This window comes from Syngnathus acus, chromosome 21, assembly GCF_901709675.1.
Source record: "Syngnathus acus chromosome 21, fSynAcu1.2, whole genome shotgun sequence".
Classification (NCBI taxonomy): Eukaryota; Metazoa; Chordata; class Actinopteri; order Syngnathiformes; family Syngnathidae; genus Syngnathus; species Syngnathus acus.
Window position 1 is genome coordinate 14,323,976 of NC_051105.1, and position 17,910 is coordinate 14,341,885.

The 17,910-nt window shown below is 42.9% G+C and overlaps 1 protein-coding gene across 11 annotated transcripts in view; it reads left to right on the plus strand.

Annotated features, from left to right (window-relative positions):
- Positions 1-17,910, plus strand: part of rab3gap1 (RAB3 GTPase activating protein subunit 1) — a 176,501-nt gene that overhangs the window by 106,522 nt on the left and 52,069 nt on the right. For all 11 annotated transcript variants that reach the window (XR_005101404.1, XM_037280619.1, XM_037280621.1 and 8 more), the window contains one exon: positions 2,431-2,655. Coding sequence is in view for 10 of the 11 variants with exons in the window: in XM_037280619.1 (XP_037136514.1) it covers positions 2,431-2,655 (225 nt within the window). In the remaining variant the exon portion in view is untranslated. The remainder of the gene's footprint in view (positions 1-2,430; positions 2,656-17,910) is intronic.

The window sequence follows — 17,910 nt, forward strand, 5'->3', positions numbered from 1 at the left end:
TAGTGACGAACTGTATTTACTGAGTGTGGTTTTCTGAAGTTTTCCTGAGCCCATTTGGTGATATCCTTTACACACACATGTCAGTTTTTAAGGCAGTGCCGTCTGAGGGATCGAAAGTCACGGTCATTCAGTCTTGGTTTCCGGCCGTGGCGCTTACGTGCAGGGTTTCTCTGAACCTTTTGATGATATTATGGACCGTAGATGTTGAAATCCCTAAATTCCTTGCAATTTTGCTTTGAGAAATGTTCTTAAACTGTTCAACTATTTTCTCACGCAGTTGTGGACAAAGTGGTGAACCTCGCCCCATCCTTGCTTGTGAATGACTGAGCATGTTTGGGGAGGCTCCTTTCATACTCAATCATGGTACCCACCTGTTCCCAATTAGCCTGATCACATGTGGGATGTTCCAAATAGGTGTTTGATGAGCTTTTCTCAGCTTTCTCAGTATTTTTTGCCACCTTTCCTAACTTCTACTGGACGTGTTGCAGCCATGAAATTCTAAGTTAATTATTATTTGGCAAAAAACAATTAAGTTTATCAGTTTGAACGTTAAATATGTTGTCTTTGTAGTGTATTCAATTGAATATGGGTTGAGAAGGATTTTCTAATGGTTGTACTTTGTTGTTATTTACATTTTACACAATTTCCCAACTTCAACTGAATCCGGTTCGTAGCTTGAAGGAACTGAACCATCAACAAAAAGTCTTTTGACAAACCCTTCTCCATCCTGACAAGATTTCTGAAACACTGCTTAACAAGCAGGACTTTGCCCACTGTGCTGGAAAAATTAAATTTGACCAGGCACTTCTTTGAGGTTCTGATGTTGGGGGATGACGCAATGATTTGTGTGGATTGATGCATTCAACAACGGAACATTTTGATCTCTCCACTTCAGCACCCTTGAGTTGTTTGGACTACAAAAGTCTCACCGAGTAATAAACAAGGCGGATTCGTCCTTAACATGGCGGATTTGCGAATCCGCCTTGTTTATTACTCAGATTTCCGTTTTGCAGCAACCATTACCTTGTTTGGTTTGTCCCGCCCCAACGGATGTGATGTAATAGATAAAAAAAACGTCATAGAAAACGGAGAAATCTGAACAGAGTAAAAAATAGCCCCCAAAACGATCATAACAGTATATCTGCAGCACCTGGAGGGATATATTACACTTTTCTACACTCCTGGATACTCCAGATACACAAGAAAATGATTTTAAAAGCAAAAAAATACTATTTTCCATGATACGCGTCCTTTAACAGAGGTGGCAGTAAATGGGAAAAGACCCAATGCAAAGACGATTTGCTGTTTATATTAATGTATTTTATTTACAGTATGGAACATTTTAAGAAAATGCAAAATCTCACAGTGGATTCTTTTTTTTTTTTTTCAAATCTATAAATAGTCTTGTCCAGACCCATCACCAGGCCTCAGTGTTTAAATGCGTGTGTGTGTGTGTGTATGTGTGTATGTGTGTGCGTGTGTGCATGTGTGCGTGCGCGTGTGCGTGTGTGTGTGTGTGGGGCAATTATTGCTAACCTATAAACAATTGCATGCAGTTGCATGGCAACAGTGCAAACACACGGTTTGAACCTACTTTGCGGCATGATAGGCTATTGCACATTTTTAGCCTTTTTGTGAAACTGTTGTTGGAGTTTACTATAAAACTAACAACACAAGTGAAAGAATTACACACATTGTATATTTAAATAATGAAGACGCTTTTTTCTTTAAAACATTGTTAATGCTAATGCTAAAGTCATTGGTGGATCTCATTCAAATGCTAATGATAAAATTAGCATTGTCTTTGTCGGTGTTATTCTCATAGGTTGCAAATTTTCACAAACAAAGACTGTGGAAAAACATTCAGGCAAGTACGATAACACTACTCAAAAGCAAATTTGAGTAAATTCTTCCCAATATCTGAAAAACAAGTTGTATTAAGTGTTCAATCGCAACTTTTTCCTTGTGTACGTTATCCATGCGCAGCACCAAACTGCCCCTAAGAAAGCCCACGGGAACCACCAGTATTTGTTTAATCCCCCCAATTGCTATTGTTGTAATACGTTGTTGTTTTTGTTACCTAAATAAATGATTTTCTTGTTGTTGTTACATATGAACGTGTGTTAACAAAGATTCTATGGTTTTGCCTTTCCTCAAGTATACAACAATTCAAGGAGGTTTTGTCAAACCAACACTCATTTCTGTATGACATGGCATAAAATACAATCTCCCAAATCCCAGGTTAGACACAATAAGTCCCAAGACTTGTGAAAATGACATCAGGTATAATAAACATGATAAATAAATGTGGGTAATGCTTATGTAGTAAGGTAATTTACCCCCTGTCCCCGTTTTGCATAGTTGTGTTGCATGTTTTATCCCATTTTTCTTGCTGATGATTGAATAAATAATTTTCATTTTCCTCCATAGGCAGCCAACCCAGGTTCTGTTCTTGAGGACTTTGTTCGTTGGTACTCTCCCAGGGATTTTTTGGAGGAGATCGTCAACGAGAACGGTCAAACAATCTTGACAGGCAAGCTAAGTCCAAGGATGAGAATTCCAGGCAACATATGGGTAGAAACTTGGGAGAATGCCAAGGCTATACCTGCACATCGCCAGAGAAGGCTTTTTGATGATACCAAAGAAGCAGAAAAGGTCAGAAAATGCTTGGACCCTTCAAATTATTAGCACATAATGAATGTATAATAATTGCATTTTTGTTTGTATGTAACATAATGCATTGCACTGCAAACCAACAAATCAATGACAACTGGGAACAGTCAAACTACTTGTAGTGCGGGCATATATGTCGCTTTGGTGATATGTTATCCGACTGAGTCAAGTAGCAGCACTGACGAGGTTCACATGCAGAAAAAAGTCAATCATGGCACACTCTGGGTCATATTTGAAGGAGTTTTTCTAAAATAACCAGTTTTCAATGCGCTACGAACAGACTGAAGTGCCAACAGGCTCATTCAAGATTGGCGTGCCAAACAAGGAATTTGACTTCGGTACATCACAGCCTCTGTTCTACATTTAGGTGACTAACAACACTCAGGACGTGTAAAAAATGACCAATATTATAGCTTGCAAAAATCTGGTGAAGCATATTGTGGTCAATGATCAATCAACGTTAATTTATATCGCACTTTTCTATTTACAGTGTCCTCTCGTTATATCGAGGTTCACTTTTCGGGGCCTTGCTGTTTTGCAGATATTTATGGGAATGTCAGAGTATCATGCTTTTTCTAAGTTTATTTACTTATCCATCCAGCCATCCATTATCCACCGCTTATCCGGGGTCGGGCTGCGGCTGTAGCAGCTTACCTTTCCCCGGCCACTCTTCCAGCTCTTGCTGAGGGATCTCAAGGCTGGAAGACAGTTTCTCCAGCGTGTCCTTGGTTGTCCCGGTGATCTCCTATCAGTGGGACATGCCAGGGAGGCTTGATTGATTGATTGATTGATTGATTGATTGATTGATTGATTGAACATTTATTGATCCTGGGGGTGGGGAAATTCCGGCCCCAGCAGTATTCATACCACAGAGCAGGTATATAAAAGACACACAGATGACATGAGCGCAACCCACTAGGCTCCTGTAAGCCAGTAAGTGAGGAAGTTAAAAGCCATCAAAGCAAAGCGACAAGACAAAGGAAAAAAATAAGTAACAGCGGCCAACCAACCCCCCTCAATACCAAGAACACCCCAAGACACACAAAATAGCCTCCACGGGGTCCATAAAGTCCCAATGATCGTCGTCACACACACATCTGGGTGTGGTGAAATTTGTCTTCTGCATTTAACCCATCCCCGTGTGATTTTTGATCCATCCCCTGGGGGAGAGGAGAGCAGTGAGCAGCAGCGGTGCCGCGCTCGGGAATCATTTGCTGCTCTAACCCCCCAATTTTAACCCTTAATGCTGAGTGCCAAGCAGGGAGGCAATGGGTCCCATTTTCATAGTCTTTGGTATGACCCGGCCGGGTGTAAGGGCAGTCAAGTTCAACGGCGCCCAATGGACCGTGGTCGTGAATCGGTGAAAACATCACAAAACAGGCAACTGTGTTAGCAGCGTCCCGGGCACCCAGTCGGGGCACGTGCAGATAATCACCATGGGGCAGGCACGGCGAAGGTCGTTGGTTCCGACGAGCACGAGGGAGCGTACTCCTCACAGGGGTCGTGGCTGCGAGGCCAGGGCGAGGGACCCGGTCAGCACCGGCCGGATGAGCAGGAAGCTGTCGTAGAGTCAGGCCAGTTCCGACCGATGAGTGCAGCCATCCCGGTCCCAGGGAAGAAAAATATCCGATCCGAAGCGATCTGCACATGCCGAGGTGCGGTAGAAGGCACCAGCATCGCCGAAAGGACAAATAGAAAGAAAGAAAAAGGAGAAAAGAAGGAAATAAAGTAGAAAAAAGAGAACACTGCTTGGAGGCTGCCACTCACCGCGGCGCCATACCAAAAAAAAAAAAAAAAATGTCCAGGAGGCATCCTAATCAGATGGCCGAGCCACCGTATTTGGCTTCTTTCAATGCGGTGGAGCAGCAGCTCGACTCCGAGTCCCTCGCGGATGACCGAATTTCCCACCCTATCTCTCAGAGAGAGCCTGGACAACGTGCAGAGGAAATTAATTTCGACCGCTTGTATCCGAGATCTCGTTGTTTTGGTGAGGGTGATGACGTAGCTTGACCGATAAATTCCAAGCTTCGCTTTTCCGCTCACCGCCTTGTTCATGACACACCGATACAGAGTCCGCATCACACCAGACACTGCACCGATCCGCCTGTTGTTCTCCTGCCCTATCTTACCTTTACTATAGTCTCCGATTTTGAGGTACGGATTTTCGTCACTTCACACAAACCGGCGAACCGCTCCAGTGAGAGTTGACAATTGCGGCTTGAAGAAGACAACAGCACCACATCATCAGCAAAAAGCAGAGATGGGATGTTGAGGTCACCAAACTAGATATCCACAACACCCCAGCTGCACCTAGAAATTCTGTTTATACATTATAAACAGAATTCATGACAAAGGGCAGCCTTGGCAGACTCCAGCCTTCACTGCAAACAAATTGAACTTACTGCCAGAACTGTGGTCCAAACTCTGACCGGTATAGGGACTGGATTGCCCTTATCAAGGGGTTCCACCACATTGCTCTTTCTGAATCTGAGCTTTTACCTCCTGACGGAACCTCCCCTCCAGCACACCTGAATCAACCTTACCAGGGACGCTGAGTAGTGTGATTCCTCTGTAGTTGGAACACAGGCTCCGGTCTTCTTAAAAAGGGGACCAACACCCTGGTCTGCTGATCCAGAGGCATTGTCCTTAATGTCCATGTGGTGTTGTAGAGGCATGCCGACCAGGACAGCCCCACAACATCCTGAGACTTAAGGAACTTGCAGATGTCAAACTAACCACCTCTGTGACTTAAATCCCAGAGATGGAAGCGCCCACCTCAATCTCCAGGCTCTGCGTCCTCAATGGAAGGCGTGTCATTTGAATTGAGGAGGTTTTTGAAGTACAGTGATCCCTCATTTATCACGGATAATTGGTTCCAAGAGCACTTGCAATACATGAAAATCCACGATGTGCAGTAACTTTGTTACAATATCCACACAAGACTTAAATGAACCTTTGTTGTATTTTTAAACACTTTATTGTATTTTCAAACACTTTTTTGTACAAACCGGATCCGGTTGAAGTTGGGAAATTGTGTAAAATGTAAAGAAAAACAAAATACAATGATTTGAAAATCATTTTCAACCTATATTCAATTGAATACACTACAAAGACAACATATGTAATGCTCAAACTCAAACTTTATTTTTATTTTTCAAATATTAATTAACTTAGAATTTCATGGCTGCAACACATGCAGTAGAAGTTGGGAAAGGGCATGTTTACCACTTCGTTACATCACCTTTCCTTTTAATAACACTCATTAAACGTTTTAGAAGACAGGAGACTAATTCTCTTAGCTTCTCATGTGGAATTCTTTCCCATTCTTGCTTGATGAACCGCTTCGGTTGTTCAACAGTCCGGGGTCTTCCCTGTCGTATTTTACGCTTCATAATGCACCACACATTTTCAATGTGGACAGGTCTGGACTGCAAGCGGGCCAGGGGAGAACCTGGACTCTTTTACTTCGAAGCCATGCTGTTGTAACATGTGCAGAATGTGGTTTGACATTATCTTGCTGAAATAAGCAGCGGCGTCCATGAAAAGGACTGACGGCGCTTGGATGGCAGCATATGTTGCTCCAAAATCTGTATGTACTTTTCAGCCTTTATGTTGCCTTCACAGAAATTTAAGTCACCCATGCCATGGGAACTAATGCACCCCCATACCATCACAGATGCTGGCTTTTGAACTTTGCGTTGATAACAGTCCAGATGATCCGCTTCCTCCACGACGTCCAGTGTTTCCAAAAACAATTTGAAAAGTGGACTCATCAGACCACACAACACTTTTCCATTGTGCATCAGTCCATTTTACATGAGCTCAGGCCCAGAGAACCCAACGGCGTTTCTGGATGTTGTTCATAAACGGCTTTTGCTTTGCATGGTAGAGTTTTAACCCGCACTTACCGATGTAGTGATGAACTGTATCTACTGACAGTGGTTTTCTGAAGTTTTCCTGAGCCCATTTGGTGATATCCGTTACACACTCATGTCGGTTTTTAAGGCAGTGCCGTCTGAGGGATCGAAGGTCACGGTCATTCAGTCTTGGTTTCCGGCCGTGGCGCTTACGTGCAGTGACTTCACCAGATTCTCTGAACCCTTTGATATTATGGACCGTAGATGTTGAAATCCCTAAATTCCTTGCAATTTTGCTTTGAGAAATGTTGTTCTAAAACTGTTCAACTATTTTCTCACGCAGTTGTGGATAAAGTGGTGAACCTCGCCCCTTCCTTGCTTGTGAATGACTGAGTCTGTTTGGGGAGGCTCCTTTTATACCCAATCATGGTCCCCACCTGTTCCCAATTAGCCTGATCACATGTGGGATGTTCCAAGTAGGTGTTTGATGAGCTTTTCTCAGCTTTCTCTGTATATTTTGCCACCTTTCCAAATTTCTACTGGACGTGTTGCAGCCATGAAATTCTAAGTTAATTATTATTTGACAAAAAAACAATTAAGTTTATCAGTTTGAACATTAAATATGTTGTCTTTGTAGTGTATTCAATTGAATATGGGTTGAGAAGGATTTTCAAATCGTTGTATTTTGTTTTTATTTACATTTTACACAATTTCCCAACTTCAACTGAATCTGGTTCGTAGATTGAAGGAACTGAACCATCAACAACTTCAACCGAATCCGGTTTGTATTTTTAAACACTCAAGCAACTTAAGGTCAAACTGACTTTCTGAAACATTCTTAATTATTTATATATTTATACTACTTACATAAGGTCAGATGCCATATTTGTCATCTGGTTCCATAACTTTGTCCTCACTCTCTGCAATCTCAATTGTAACAGACTCTTCCCTTGGTTCTTTTCCTGGTAGTCGTGTCAGAAAGCTAGTGATAGACAGCTGCTGGTGTTACTTTTATTTCTCCGAGTTAAAGGATACATATCAGGGAAAATGAACTTTTTTTGCTTTCAAAGTTATTTTCTTGTGTATCTGGGAACACAGATACACAAAAACATAGAATGTAGAAAAGTGTAATATGTCCCTCCAGGTGTCAGGTGGTTCCATAACTTTGTCCTCACTCTCTGGAATCTCAATTGTAACAGACTCTTCCCTCGGTTCTTTTCGTGGTGGTCGTGTCAGAAACGTAGTGATAGACAGGTGGTGTTGCTTTTTCTTCTCTGAGTTAAAGGACACATATCAGGGAAAATAGACTTTTTTTGCTTTTAAAGTTATTTTCTTGCGTATTTGGAGTATCCAAGTTAGGTCGTCCTCAGACAAGCTTCCATAGTAAAAGCTATACATTGCTAATAATGACTGTGGGGCACAGCTCCTCACAGCATCCCCAATCCACCCCTTAATGCTAAGTGTCAAGCAGGGAGGCATCAGGTTCCATTTTATAGTCTTTTTGGTATGACTCGGCCGGGGATTGAACCCACGACTTCCCAGTCTCAGGGCGGACACTCATACCATTGTGAAGACTTACAGAAAACAATTGACCTCTGTCATTGCCAACAAAGGGTATATAACAAAGTATTGATATGAACTTTTGTTATTGACCAAATACTTATTTTCCACCAAATAAATTCTTTAAAAATCAAACAATGTGATTTTCTGGAGTTTTTAAATTTATTTTGTCTCTCATAGTTGGTGTACCTATGATGAAAATTACAGGCATCTCTCATCTTTTAAGTGGGAGAACATGCACAATTGGTGGCTGACTAAATACTTTTTTGCCCCACTGTATCCATCCATCCATTTTCTATACCGCTTGTCCCTACAAGGGTCGCGGGCATGCTGGAGGCTATCCCAGCCTCATCAAGCATTAGGCGGGGGACACCCTGAACCGGTTGCCAGCCGATCACAGGGCACACAGAGACAAACAACCATCCGCACTCGCTCTCACACCTAGGAGCAATTCGGAGTGCTCAATTGGCCTACCAAGCATATTTTTGGGATGTGGGAGGAAACCGGAGTGCTTGGAGAAAACCCACGCGGGCACGGGGAGAACACACAAACTCCACACAGGGAGGGTCGGAGGTGGAATCAAACCGGCACCCTCCTAACTGTGAGGCGGACGTGCTAATCAGTGCCCCACCAAGCCGCCCGACTTGTTATTCATGCTATAGTTATCTGATACATAGTTTTATTTTGTGTAGCAACTTGTATATTGTTAGAGTTCAGTTGTTTCCGATTGCCTGGGGAGGCCATGAAGACAGCAGGGGGGAGGAGACGGGAAGAGAGATCCGGGGCGCTTTGTTGGAGTGAGGCTACACACACGGTATGTTGGCTCGTATGTTGAACCCTTGTTTTGTGAAATAAAGAGCCGGTTACCAAACCCACGACTTGCCTGGTACTTTGGTAACGCTACAATATAGTTACAGTTGTATGCAAAAGTTTGGGCACCCCTGATCATTTTCATGATTTTCCTTTATAATTCATTGGTTGTTCGGATCAGCAATTTCAGTTAAATATATCATATAGCAGACAAACACAGTAATATTTGAGAAGTGAAATGAAGTTTATAGGATTTACAGAAGGTGTGCAATCATTACTTGAACAAAAGTAGGCAGGTGCATAAATTTGGGCACTCCAACAGAAAAATGACATCAATATTTAGTAGATCCTCCTTTTGCAGAAATAACAGCCTCTAAACGCTTCCTATAGCTTCACTGTGTTTGTCTGCTATAAGATATATTTAACTGAAATTGCTGATCCGAACAACCAATGATGTATTAAGGAAAATCTTGAAAATGATCAGGGGTGCCCAAACTTTTGCATACGACTATATAGATCTGTGGAATAATTGGAGCCTCAACTGACGACGAATCTGACGTCAGCGGCGCATCTACTTCCGGAGTCAGCTGCGGTGTGACACAGAGGACGAAGATTTCGATGGATTTAATGATTTGGAGTGACACGGATGGTTGGATAGAATTGATATTTATGTAATAGTTGTAAATTTCAATATACGACGATGTTTGTCATAGACACATTTATTTAGCCACGTTTCTCACTGCAACCGCACTCACAGGCTGAACAGCAAAAACTAGCAACACTTACTTGTGAAATAAAATATTACCTGTAATACGCATTTTGTTATTTGCTGATTGAAACTGCTAATTAAACTGTGAATTGAAACTAATAGGTAGAGAACTGAACTCTCGCTCTTTATATAGCTGACGTGTCTTGCGCATCCGTTCTGCGCATACTGTCATGGCGGCCTCCGTATGATATCCGGTATGCGATGGAGATTAAAAAACAAACAATATTTGACAATAACACACCATCAAGGATTGCGTCATCGCATCAAACGATGTGTCGTCAATTATGAATTTTACTGACTAAGTGTGTTGGGCAGGATGGCTGACGACAAACAAGAAGAAAGGTGTGATTTCAAGTTTTATTTCGAGGGAGATTTTCTTCAAAAATTGTTGTACCCATGCATAATGCGCACCCCAGATTTTAGGACAATAAATTAGTTAAATTTTGCGCATTATGCATGGGAAATCACGGTAATGGAAAAAAAATGTAATCCGTTCCAAGACAACAAAAAAACGCCTTTTTTAAGCATGTTTTCATTTGCGCATTTTTGTTCAATCGCGCAAATGCAGCGCACCGCTGAACGCGCAACCGTAGCGTGCCGCCGACCGCGCAACTGCACCGCGCTGGTCGCATGATTGTGACAGAGCCGTCGCTGAAATTTAGAAAATATTTTTAAAGTCCCGATGTACTTTCCAAAATTTAAGTGGACCTCAGTGCGCAGGGAGCTTAATTTGGTCCGATCGCGCAACCGCAGTGCGCCGGGCGCTCACTGTCGCATTGCTTTAAGAGCGTCTTTTAGGATGGCTTTACTGCTCCCACTTGCTTTCTTTAGAGGCATGATTAGGGGTTAATACAATCCTCAAAGTAACAAAAATACAATAACAACGGACTCAGTCGGCATCCGGACCGTGCGGTCGGGTTTTCTCAGGTCCTCTCGGCTCATCTCGTGAGGTTCGACCTCCGAAATTTGTTCGACAAGCGAGGCAAAAATATCTCGAATTTTTCGTTTGAATTCCGATTTGTTCGAGAACCGGGACATTTGAAAACCGAGGTTTGACTGTATTTTAATTAGCATTTACAAGGATGAGAACTTTGTGCGAATTTCCGTGTTTTTTCCGTCGAAAGTATCATTTTCGTAAAATCCGTTGAGAAAAAACAGGGGGGTGGGGGGTTTATGGAAGCGGGCAACGTTAGTCTTGATGACTCGCGAGCATTCGCCCGGCCGCCGCGACGGCATCTTTTGGCACATCTCAAGGCAAAATTAGTTAAGCTGTGACTATGGAAATCGGCTTGCCTCTGTAAACCTAACTCACTGGCAGCAGTGATGCGACAACAATCCGCCTTATTTTCGGCAGCATTTTGGCGCTACTTTCGTCACATCATTTCCACTTGTGAACTTAACTTACGCGGAGAACTAGTGTTTTTACACCGCCACAATGTGAATTTGCGATTGGGTTGTCATCACTTGTAGACGAGTTATTTAGTTAGATAGATCTAGGGCCTACTCAGCAAAGGTTTTTGCCAGCATGAGGATCGTGCCAGGGAAATAGACAAGATGAACGGGATCAAGAACTGCTTCAGATGAGCATGGCTCGAGAGCAGCGTCATCGTACAACTCGGAACATAGTCCGTAACCACGTGCCTGATGGAACATATCCGTAAAGTAGATGTCCCGGGGAAGGTTTTGTGTATTTTCTGTCAAGATATGATCAGCTATGGAGGTCGCGGCGCTAGGAACATTATGGAGCACATGGAAACAAAAAAACACAAAGGTACTTTTGTACTTTTACAATCATGTGGGTTTAGAACGGGTGGGCAAACCTTTTGACTTGCGGGCCAAATTGGGTTCTAGATTTTGACCGGGGGCCGAACCAGGAGCAGATCGATGTAGTGTTTGTGTGAATATAAACGACATGTAAAGGTCATTGCATAAAAGGTTTTGGCCTTTAGTAGGTAGTAAAGCGTGGATATTCAAAAAAAGCTTTTTGAAAACAAATGCATTTGTTAACGGCATTAAAAAATATACCGTCTTTTTCCATGTATAATGCGCCCCCATGTATAATACGCACCCTAAAAATGGCATGTCGATGCTGGAAAAAAGCCTGTACCCATGTATAATACGCACCCAAATTTTGACTCCTACTTAAGTCCGTAAACGTAAAATTATTTCAGAAAAAAGATCATCTTTGGGAACAACCGGATGTTATTCTGCCGGTCAGTATCACTGCGCATGCGCTAGCAAACTCGATAGCGAAGAAATATGTGAGACTCTCAACGGGATCACCAATATTTGAGTGATGTTCCAGTTATTTATTATCTTTGTGTGTTCACAATTGTCATGGTGATCTTTCTGGTGATTTCTTAACTAGGCTGGATGTATTTTTTTTGTTGGCGTTGATTTCTTCGACTGCCCAGAAAGGCACCACCGCGATCAGTTAGGTTAAAATGAAAAGAGAGGAAAGTGACGTGCGGACATGTGAAAAAGGCGGCTCTGTATGGGAGAGAAGTTGAAGAGGAATAAAAACACCCTTGGAAACCAAAACTTGCCCCTCGTCGTGACTCGGAGCTGCAACAAATGTTTCGGATTTGTGTAGGGTACATTGTGACAGCAAACGAGCAGGTGATCGAGCAAGCGTCTGATACGAGAGCATTGTGTTCGTATGGAGAGTGTTTGAAGTGAACAGCAGAGACGAAAGGAACAAGGCAAAGTGTTGTGAAATAAAATATTACCTGTAATACGCATTTAGGTTTAGAACTGAACTCTCGCTCTTTAGTATATAGCTGACGTGTCTTGCGCATCCGTTCTGCGCATCTGTAATGGCGGCCTCCGTATGATATCCGGTTTGCGATGGAGATTAAAAAACAAACAATATTTGACAATAACACCATCAAGGATTGCACCATCGCATCAAACGATGTGTCGTCAATTATGAATTTTACTGACTGTGTTGGGCAGGATGGCTGAATGCGATGCGCGATTGACAACAAACAAGAAGAAAGGTGATTTCAAGTTTTATTTCGAGGGAGATTTTCTTAAAAAAAAAAAAAAAAGAAAATGTTGTACCCATGTATAATGCGCACCCCAGATTTTAGGACAATAAATTAGTTAAATTTTGCGCATTATACATGGAAAAAGACGGTGATATTTGCAGTCGAACGTATATTCTTCTCGTTCTTCTTAATATAACGCACAGACTCATTAATGACATAATGGCGGCCAACCTCGGTGTAACCTCTCTCTTCCTTAAGCATGTCGAGAGGTTTCACCTTCTCTGCTATTGTAAGCATCTTCCTCTTACTCTTGCCGTCTCAAGAAGGCGTAGAAGGTGCAAGGCGGTTTTGTGGCATTGTAATAGGGCATGAATAAAAATCACGAAGTTAAAAAAAAAACTACCGTAGCAAAGCACAAGTCTGAGGTGCTGCCGATACGTACGCACGATTGACGCAAACTGAGTGGAAGAGTGGATACAGTGCAGGAGGCTGAGATGAAATGTGATTAGAGCTTCACTAAAAATCGCAAAAAAAACTACCATAACGAAGCACAAGTTTGAGGTACTGCCAATGCGTAGTGGAAGAGTGGATACAGTGCAGGCTGAGATAAAGTGTGGTTAGAACTGCTAAGCCAAACAGCTGCAACATGTTCCCATTGGCCAATAGTGTACTGCAAAATCATATGGGCAGATAAAGTCTCACGACAAAGTGGCGCCGCTAAAAGCTGCGATGCACCGAATATATCCGCAATATTTGTTTTTAAAAAAAAACGCGATGCACTGAGGCCGCAATAGGTGAAGCGCGAAGTGGTGAGGGATCACTGCATTCTCCCCACCGATTCACAACATCCTGGGGTGCGGTCAGCAGCGCCCCAGCTCCACTTTACACAGTGTTAATGGTGCGCTGCCTTCCCCTCCTGAGGTGCTGGATGGTGAACCAGAATTTCCTAGAAGCCTTCCGTAAGTCGGTTTATATAACCTTGCCGAACTCTTCACACGTTCCAGTTTTTGCTTCCGTGAATGCTGGCTATCCGGTACCCTTCATTTGCTTTCGGAGTCTCATAGGCCAAAAAGAGTTCAAGTTCAAGAGTTCAAGAGTTTTTATTCGCCATGTTTGAGCGTGCCAAACAAGGAATTTGACTTTGGTAAAACACACCCTCTGTTCACCATTTAGGTGACTAACAACACTCAGGACATGTGAATAATGGCAAAAACAGTGTAGACAAATTCAAAAAGGTGTGAAGAGCAGGATGTTATTGCACAGTAATGACTCTGAGACTCTATGAGTGGTGTGAGTTCATCAGAGCAACAGCCTGGGGGAAGAAGCTGTCTCTGTGTCTGCTGGTTTTGGCGTACCGAGCTCTATAACGCCGTCCGGAGGGTATTAGTTCAAACAGACTGCAACCTGGGTGAGAAGGGTCTGTAGAGATGTTCCTTGCACGTTTCCTGGTCCTGGACAGGTACAAGTCTTGGATAGATGGGAGGTTGATTCCAATGATCTTTTCTGCAGTCCTGATTGTCCGTTGCAGTCTGTGCTTGTCTTGTTTGGAGGCTGATCCAAACCAGACAGTGATGGAGGTGCAGAGGACAGACTGGATGATGGCAGTGTAGAAGGTCTTCAGAAGCTCTCGCGGCAGGTTGAACTTCTTGAGCTGTCTCAGGAAGTACAGCCTCTGCTGGGCCTTCTTCCGGACAGAGTCTATGTGGCCGGTCCATTTCAGGTCCCGAGAGATTGTGGTTCCCAGGAACTTGAAGGTGTCTGTGGAGAGAAAAAGGCTTGATCGGACTCTTTCTTCAGCTTGACAGCATCCCTTACCCCTGTTGTCTACCTGCGGGTTGGGGGATTGCAGCCACATCAGAGACCGACCATCTTACTCCTCGGCTGCTTCAACAATGGAGGCATGAAACATGGTCCAATCAGACTCGGTGTCCCCCGCCTCCCTCGGAAAAATTCTGCTGGCAGTGGGAGTGGAAACTGTTTCTGACAGAAGATTCTGCCAGATTTTCCCGGAAAACCCTTACAATATGTTTGGGTCTGCCAGGACTGGCATTTTTCAGAGATACCTTTTTCATAGATACCTTTCATAGCTGTGGCCCTCGCCGAAGCCTGGAAATATTGGAGGCAAATTCATTTCATTCTGTTTTTACGTGTTTCTGAAATATGTAACCTTTAAAGGGTACCTTTGGTCAACCTGTATAACGCAGGCACTGATTTAGTATAAAGTAAATGTACAATATCAAAAAAAATAACAACACCTCTTAGGGACAAGAGATATATAGCCTGAAACATTGCCGTTTGACCGGCACTTTTGCTGCCTGGGGAAGAAATATGGCGCCCCGGATATGACGTCACCAAGTTGATTCCGTTTTGGGGCGACCAGATCAGGCTTATATATACTGGCTTGTCAATGCTGAAACTCGACTTGTAAAAAAGCATTATGTCGTCAAGTGAGGAAGAGATTGGGGCTAGAGGATATATGTACAAGCCAGATAAGGCAACATATTCTTCATTATCACTAAGTGATGAAGATAATTACTCTAGTGACAGCTCGGAGGACGATATTTTGTACCAAGTGCGTGATGGGAGAACAAAAATGTCGTCTGCTGCTGGGTGCAAATGTGGAAACTGTGTGCAGCAAAAAACGGATGAAGAGTGTTTTTGCTGCCAAGAACATGAGCTACTTATGGGAAAAATGGACGGCCTGAGGTGTATCACATCAAAAGACAAACTTGAGGAGTATGTTGCCCACCGTCCATCCCTGGAAATGGCCTACATTGATGGCATGATAAATAAATATCTCCGCGGACCCGTACCAGATCAACTGTCAAACAAGTAAGTGTTGGAGCTAGCGTGGGGGGCAGGGGTGGCACACCCGATTTAAATATCAACTCTTTTGCTGCTTATCAGATTGTTATAAAATAAATCTAAAACGGTGTTCTGTTTCAGTAACACAATGAAATTATAAGCAACTTTCTATATAATGTTTTTATTTACAAATTTAAATTCCTAAACGCTAGGGACGAGATTGGAGCCAGCCAAGATGCTATCAACTTGCTGACGTCACGCAGCTGCCTGATCCGGGCCACAAACTAAGCAACATGGATGCTCCCAGTATTTCCATGTCACACTTACTAAAAGCCATTTATTTCCTACATGAGTTGCTTTTTTTTAATAAACTTCAGGGATTTGATTAAGCCAGGGGTGGGCAAACGTTTTGACCTTCGGGCCGAATTGGGTTCTAAATTTTGACCGGGGGGCCGAACCAGGAGCAGATGGATGTAGTGTTTGTGTGAAGTAATATAAATGACATGTAAAGGTCATTGCATAAAAGGTTTTTACTTTTAGTAGATACTAAAGCATGGATATTAAGAAAAAGCTTTTTGAAAACAAATGCATTTATTAACAGCATTAAAATAATATTTCACCAAAAAACTACTATCAGTGATTCTTATTAAATACGACACTGTTATGATGAATAACATTTTCCATCACTTCAGCGCCTACAGGTCAGATTTATGAAATATGTTTATCTAATGAGGCGAAATCGCATCCAACGGCAAACATTCTGACCAAATTCATCATCTTGAAGAATCAGTGAAAGAATACATCTAAATAAAATAATAAAGAAATCAATAGTATTGTTGGTTTCCCTTTTTTGCTAGTGCCTCATAGTCTGGAGTAAAATTTGTTGTGGTAATTCTTAGGATAGAGCCGAGGTGTCGGTCCGTTAACCTAGATCTGTGACGGGCTTTGTTGACGTTCATGTGGCTGAACGTCTTCTCACACACGTAGGTCGAGCCAAATTGTCCACTCTTTTTTAACATTCGGCACTCAGTGTCCACCTTTCTTTTCTTCGGGCCACTTTAATGGAAGGATTCCAGGGGAGGGTTTGTGGGTGGCATTAGCGTCAAACTGTATCTGAAAACTCAGCGCGCGAATTACGAGAATATTGACGTCACAGCCGACGCTCGAAATTCGGCAATGATAGATGAAATTACTACGTACTACTGAGTACGCACACGCACTTGTGAGTGTGCACCGAGCTTTCTGACACGGCTCCCGGGAGTAAATGCGCGGACATTATACTCATCACAGCAACATCTTCATTACAAATCAAACACACACTTTCTGTTGATTTCTTTGAAGAAATACTCATTTTCCCAACGTGTTTGAAATATTCTACACTCACTTGCTATTTTGCGTTTCTTCGGTGCAGCCATTTCTGGGGACTCGCGGTAAAAGTTTTTCTTCGCTTGATTTCATTTGTGTGGCGGGCTCCATCTAGTGTTGAAACTGAGAAGTGCAACAGAGTTGAGCTCAAGCTTCTTGTGCGGGCCATATTCAATTATGTTTTCAGAATTTGCTGCGGGCCAATAAAAACTGGACGGCCCGCGGGCCGTAGTTTGGACACCCCTGGATTAAGCCATATTCGTAGAATAGAAAAATGTTTATATTGCTAATGACTAAAGGTACACTTTAAGACATTGTTCACATACTAATGTTGTTAGCTGCCCAACAGTTAAAGTTAAAGTCCCAATGATCGTCACACACACATCTGGGTGTGGTGAAATTTGTCCTCTGCATTTAACCCATCCCCGCGTGATTTTGATCCATCCCCTGGGGGAGAGGGGAGCAGTGAGCAGCAGTGGTGCAGCGCTCGGGAATCATTTGGTGATCTAACCCCCCAATTCCAACCCTTAATGCTGAGTGTCAAGCAGGGAGGCAATGGGTCCCATTTTTATAGTCTTTGGTATGACAAGGCCGGGGTTTGAACCCACAACCTTCCAGTCTCAGGGCGGACACTCTACCACTAGGCTACTGAGCTGGTCAGGCTAACATTATACAAACAAAGTGTAAGTTAATGTCTATGCACATTTAGCTTCTGGTTACCATATTTTCTGCACCATAAGGCGCTTCGGGTTAAAAGGCGCAGACTCAAGTGCGGGTGTCTATTTTGTATTAAATCCACATATTGGGCACATCACATCAGAGGGCGAATGCATGCCATGACTTACGGTAAACAAAAAAACGTCACAGGAGCAAGACAGTGAGCTCGGTTGTACTTTATTCTACTGATTAAGCATGTACTCTACTGTACTCACATTATTGTTGATCGATATTCATACGCAAATGCGTCTAAGTCCTCATCTTCTGTATCCAAATTAAACAGTTGGGCAAGTTCGCCATTAAACATGCCAAGTTCACTCTTGTCATTGTCACGTTGCTCTTCTGCAGTGATCCTGGCTTTCCA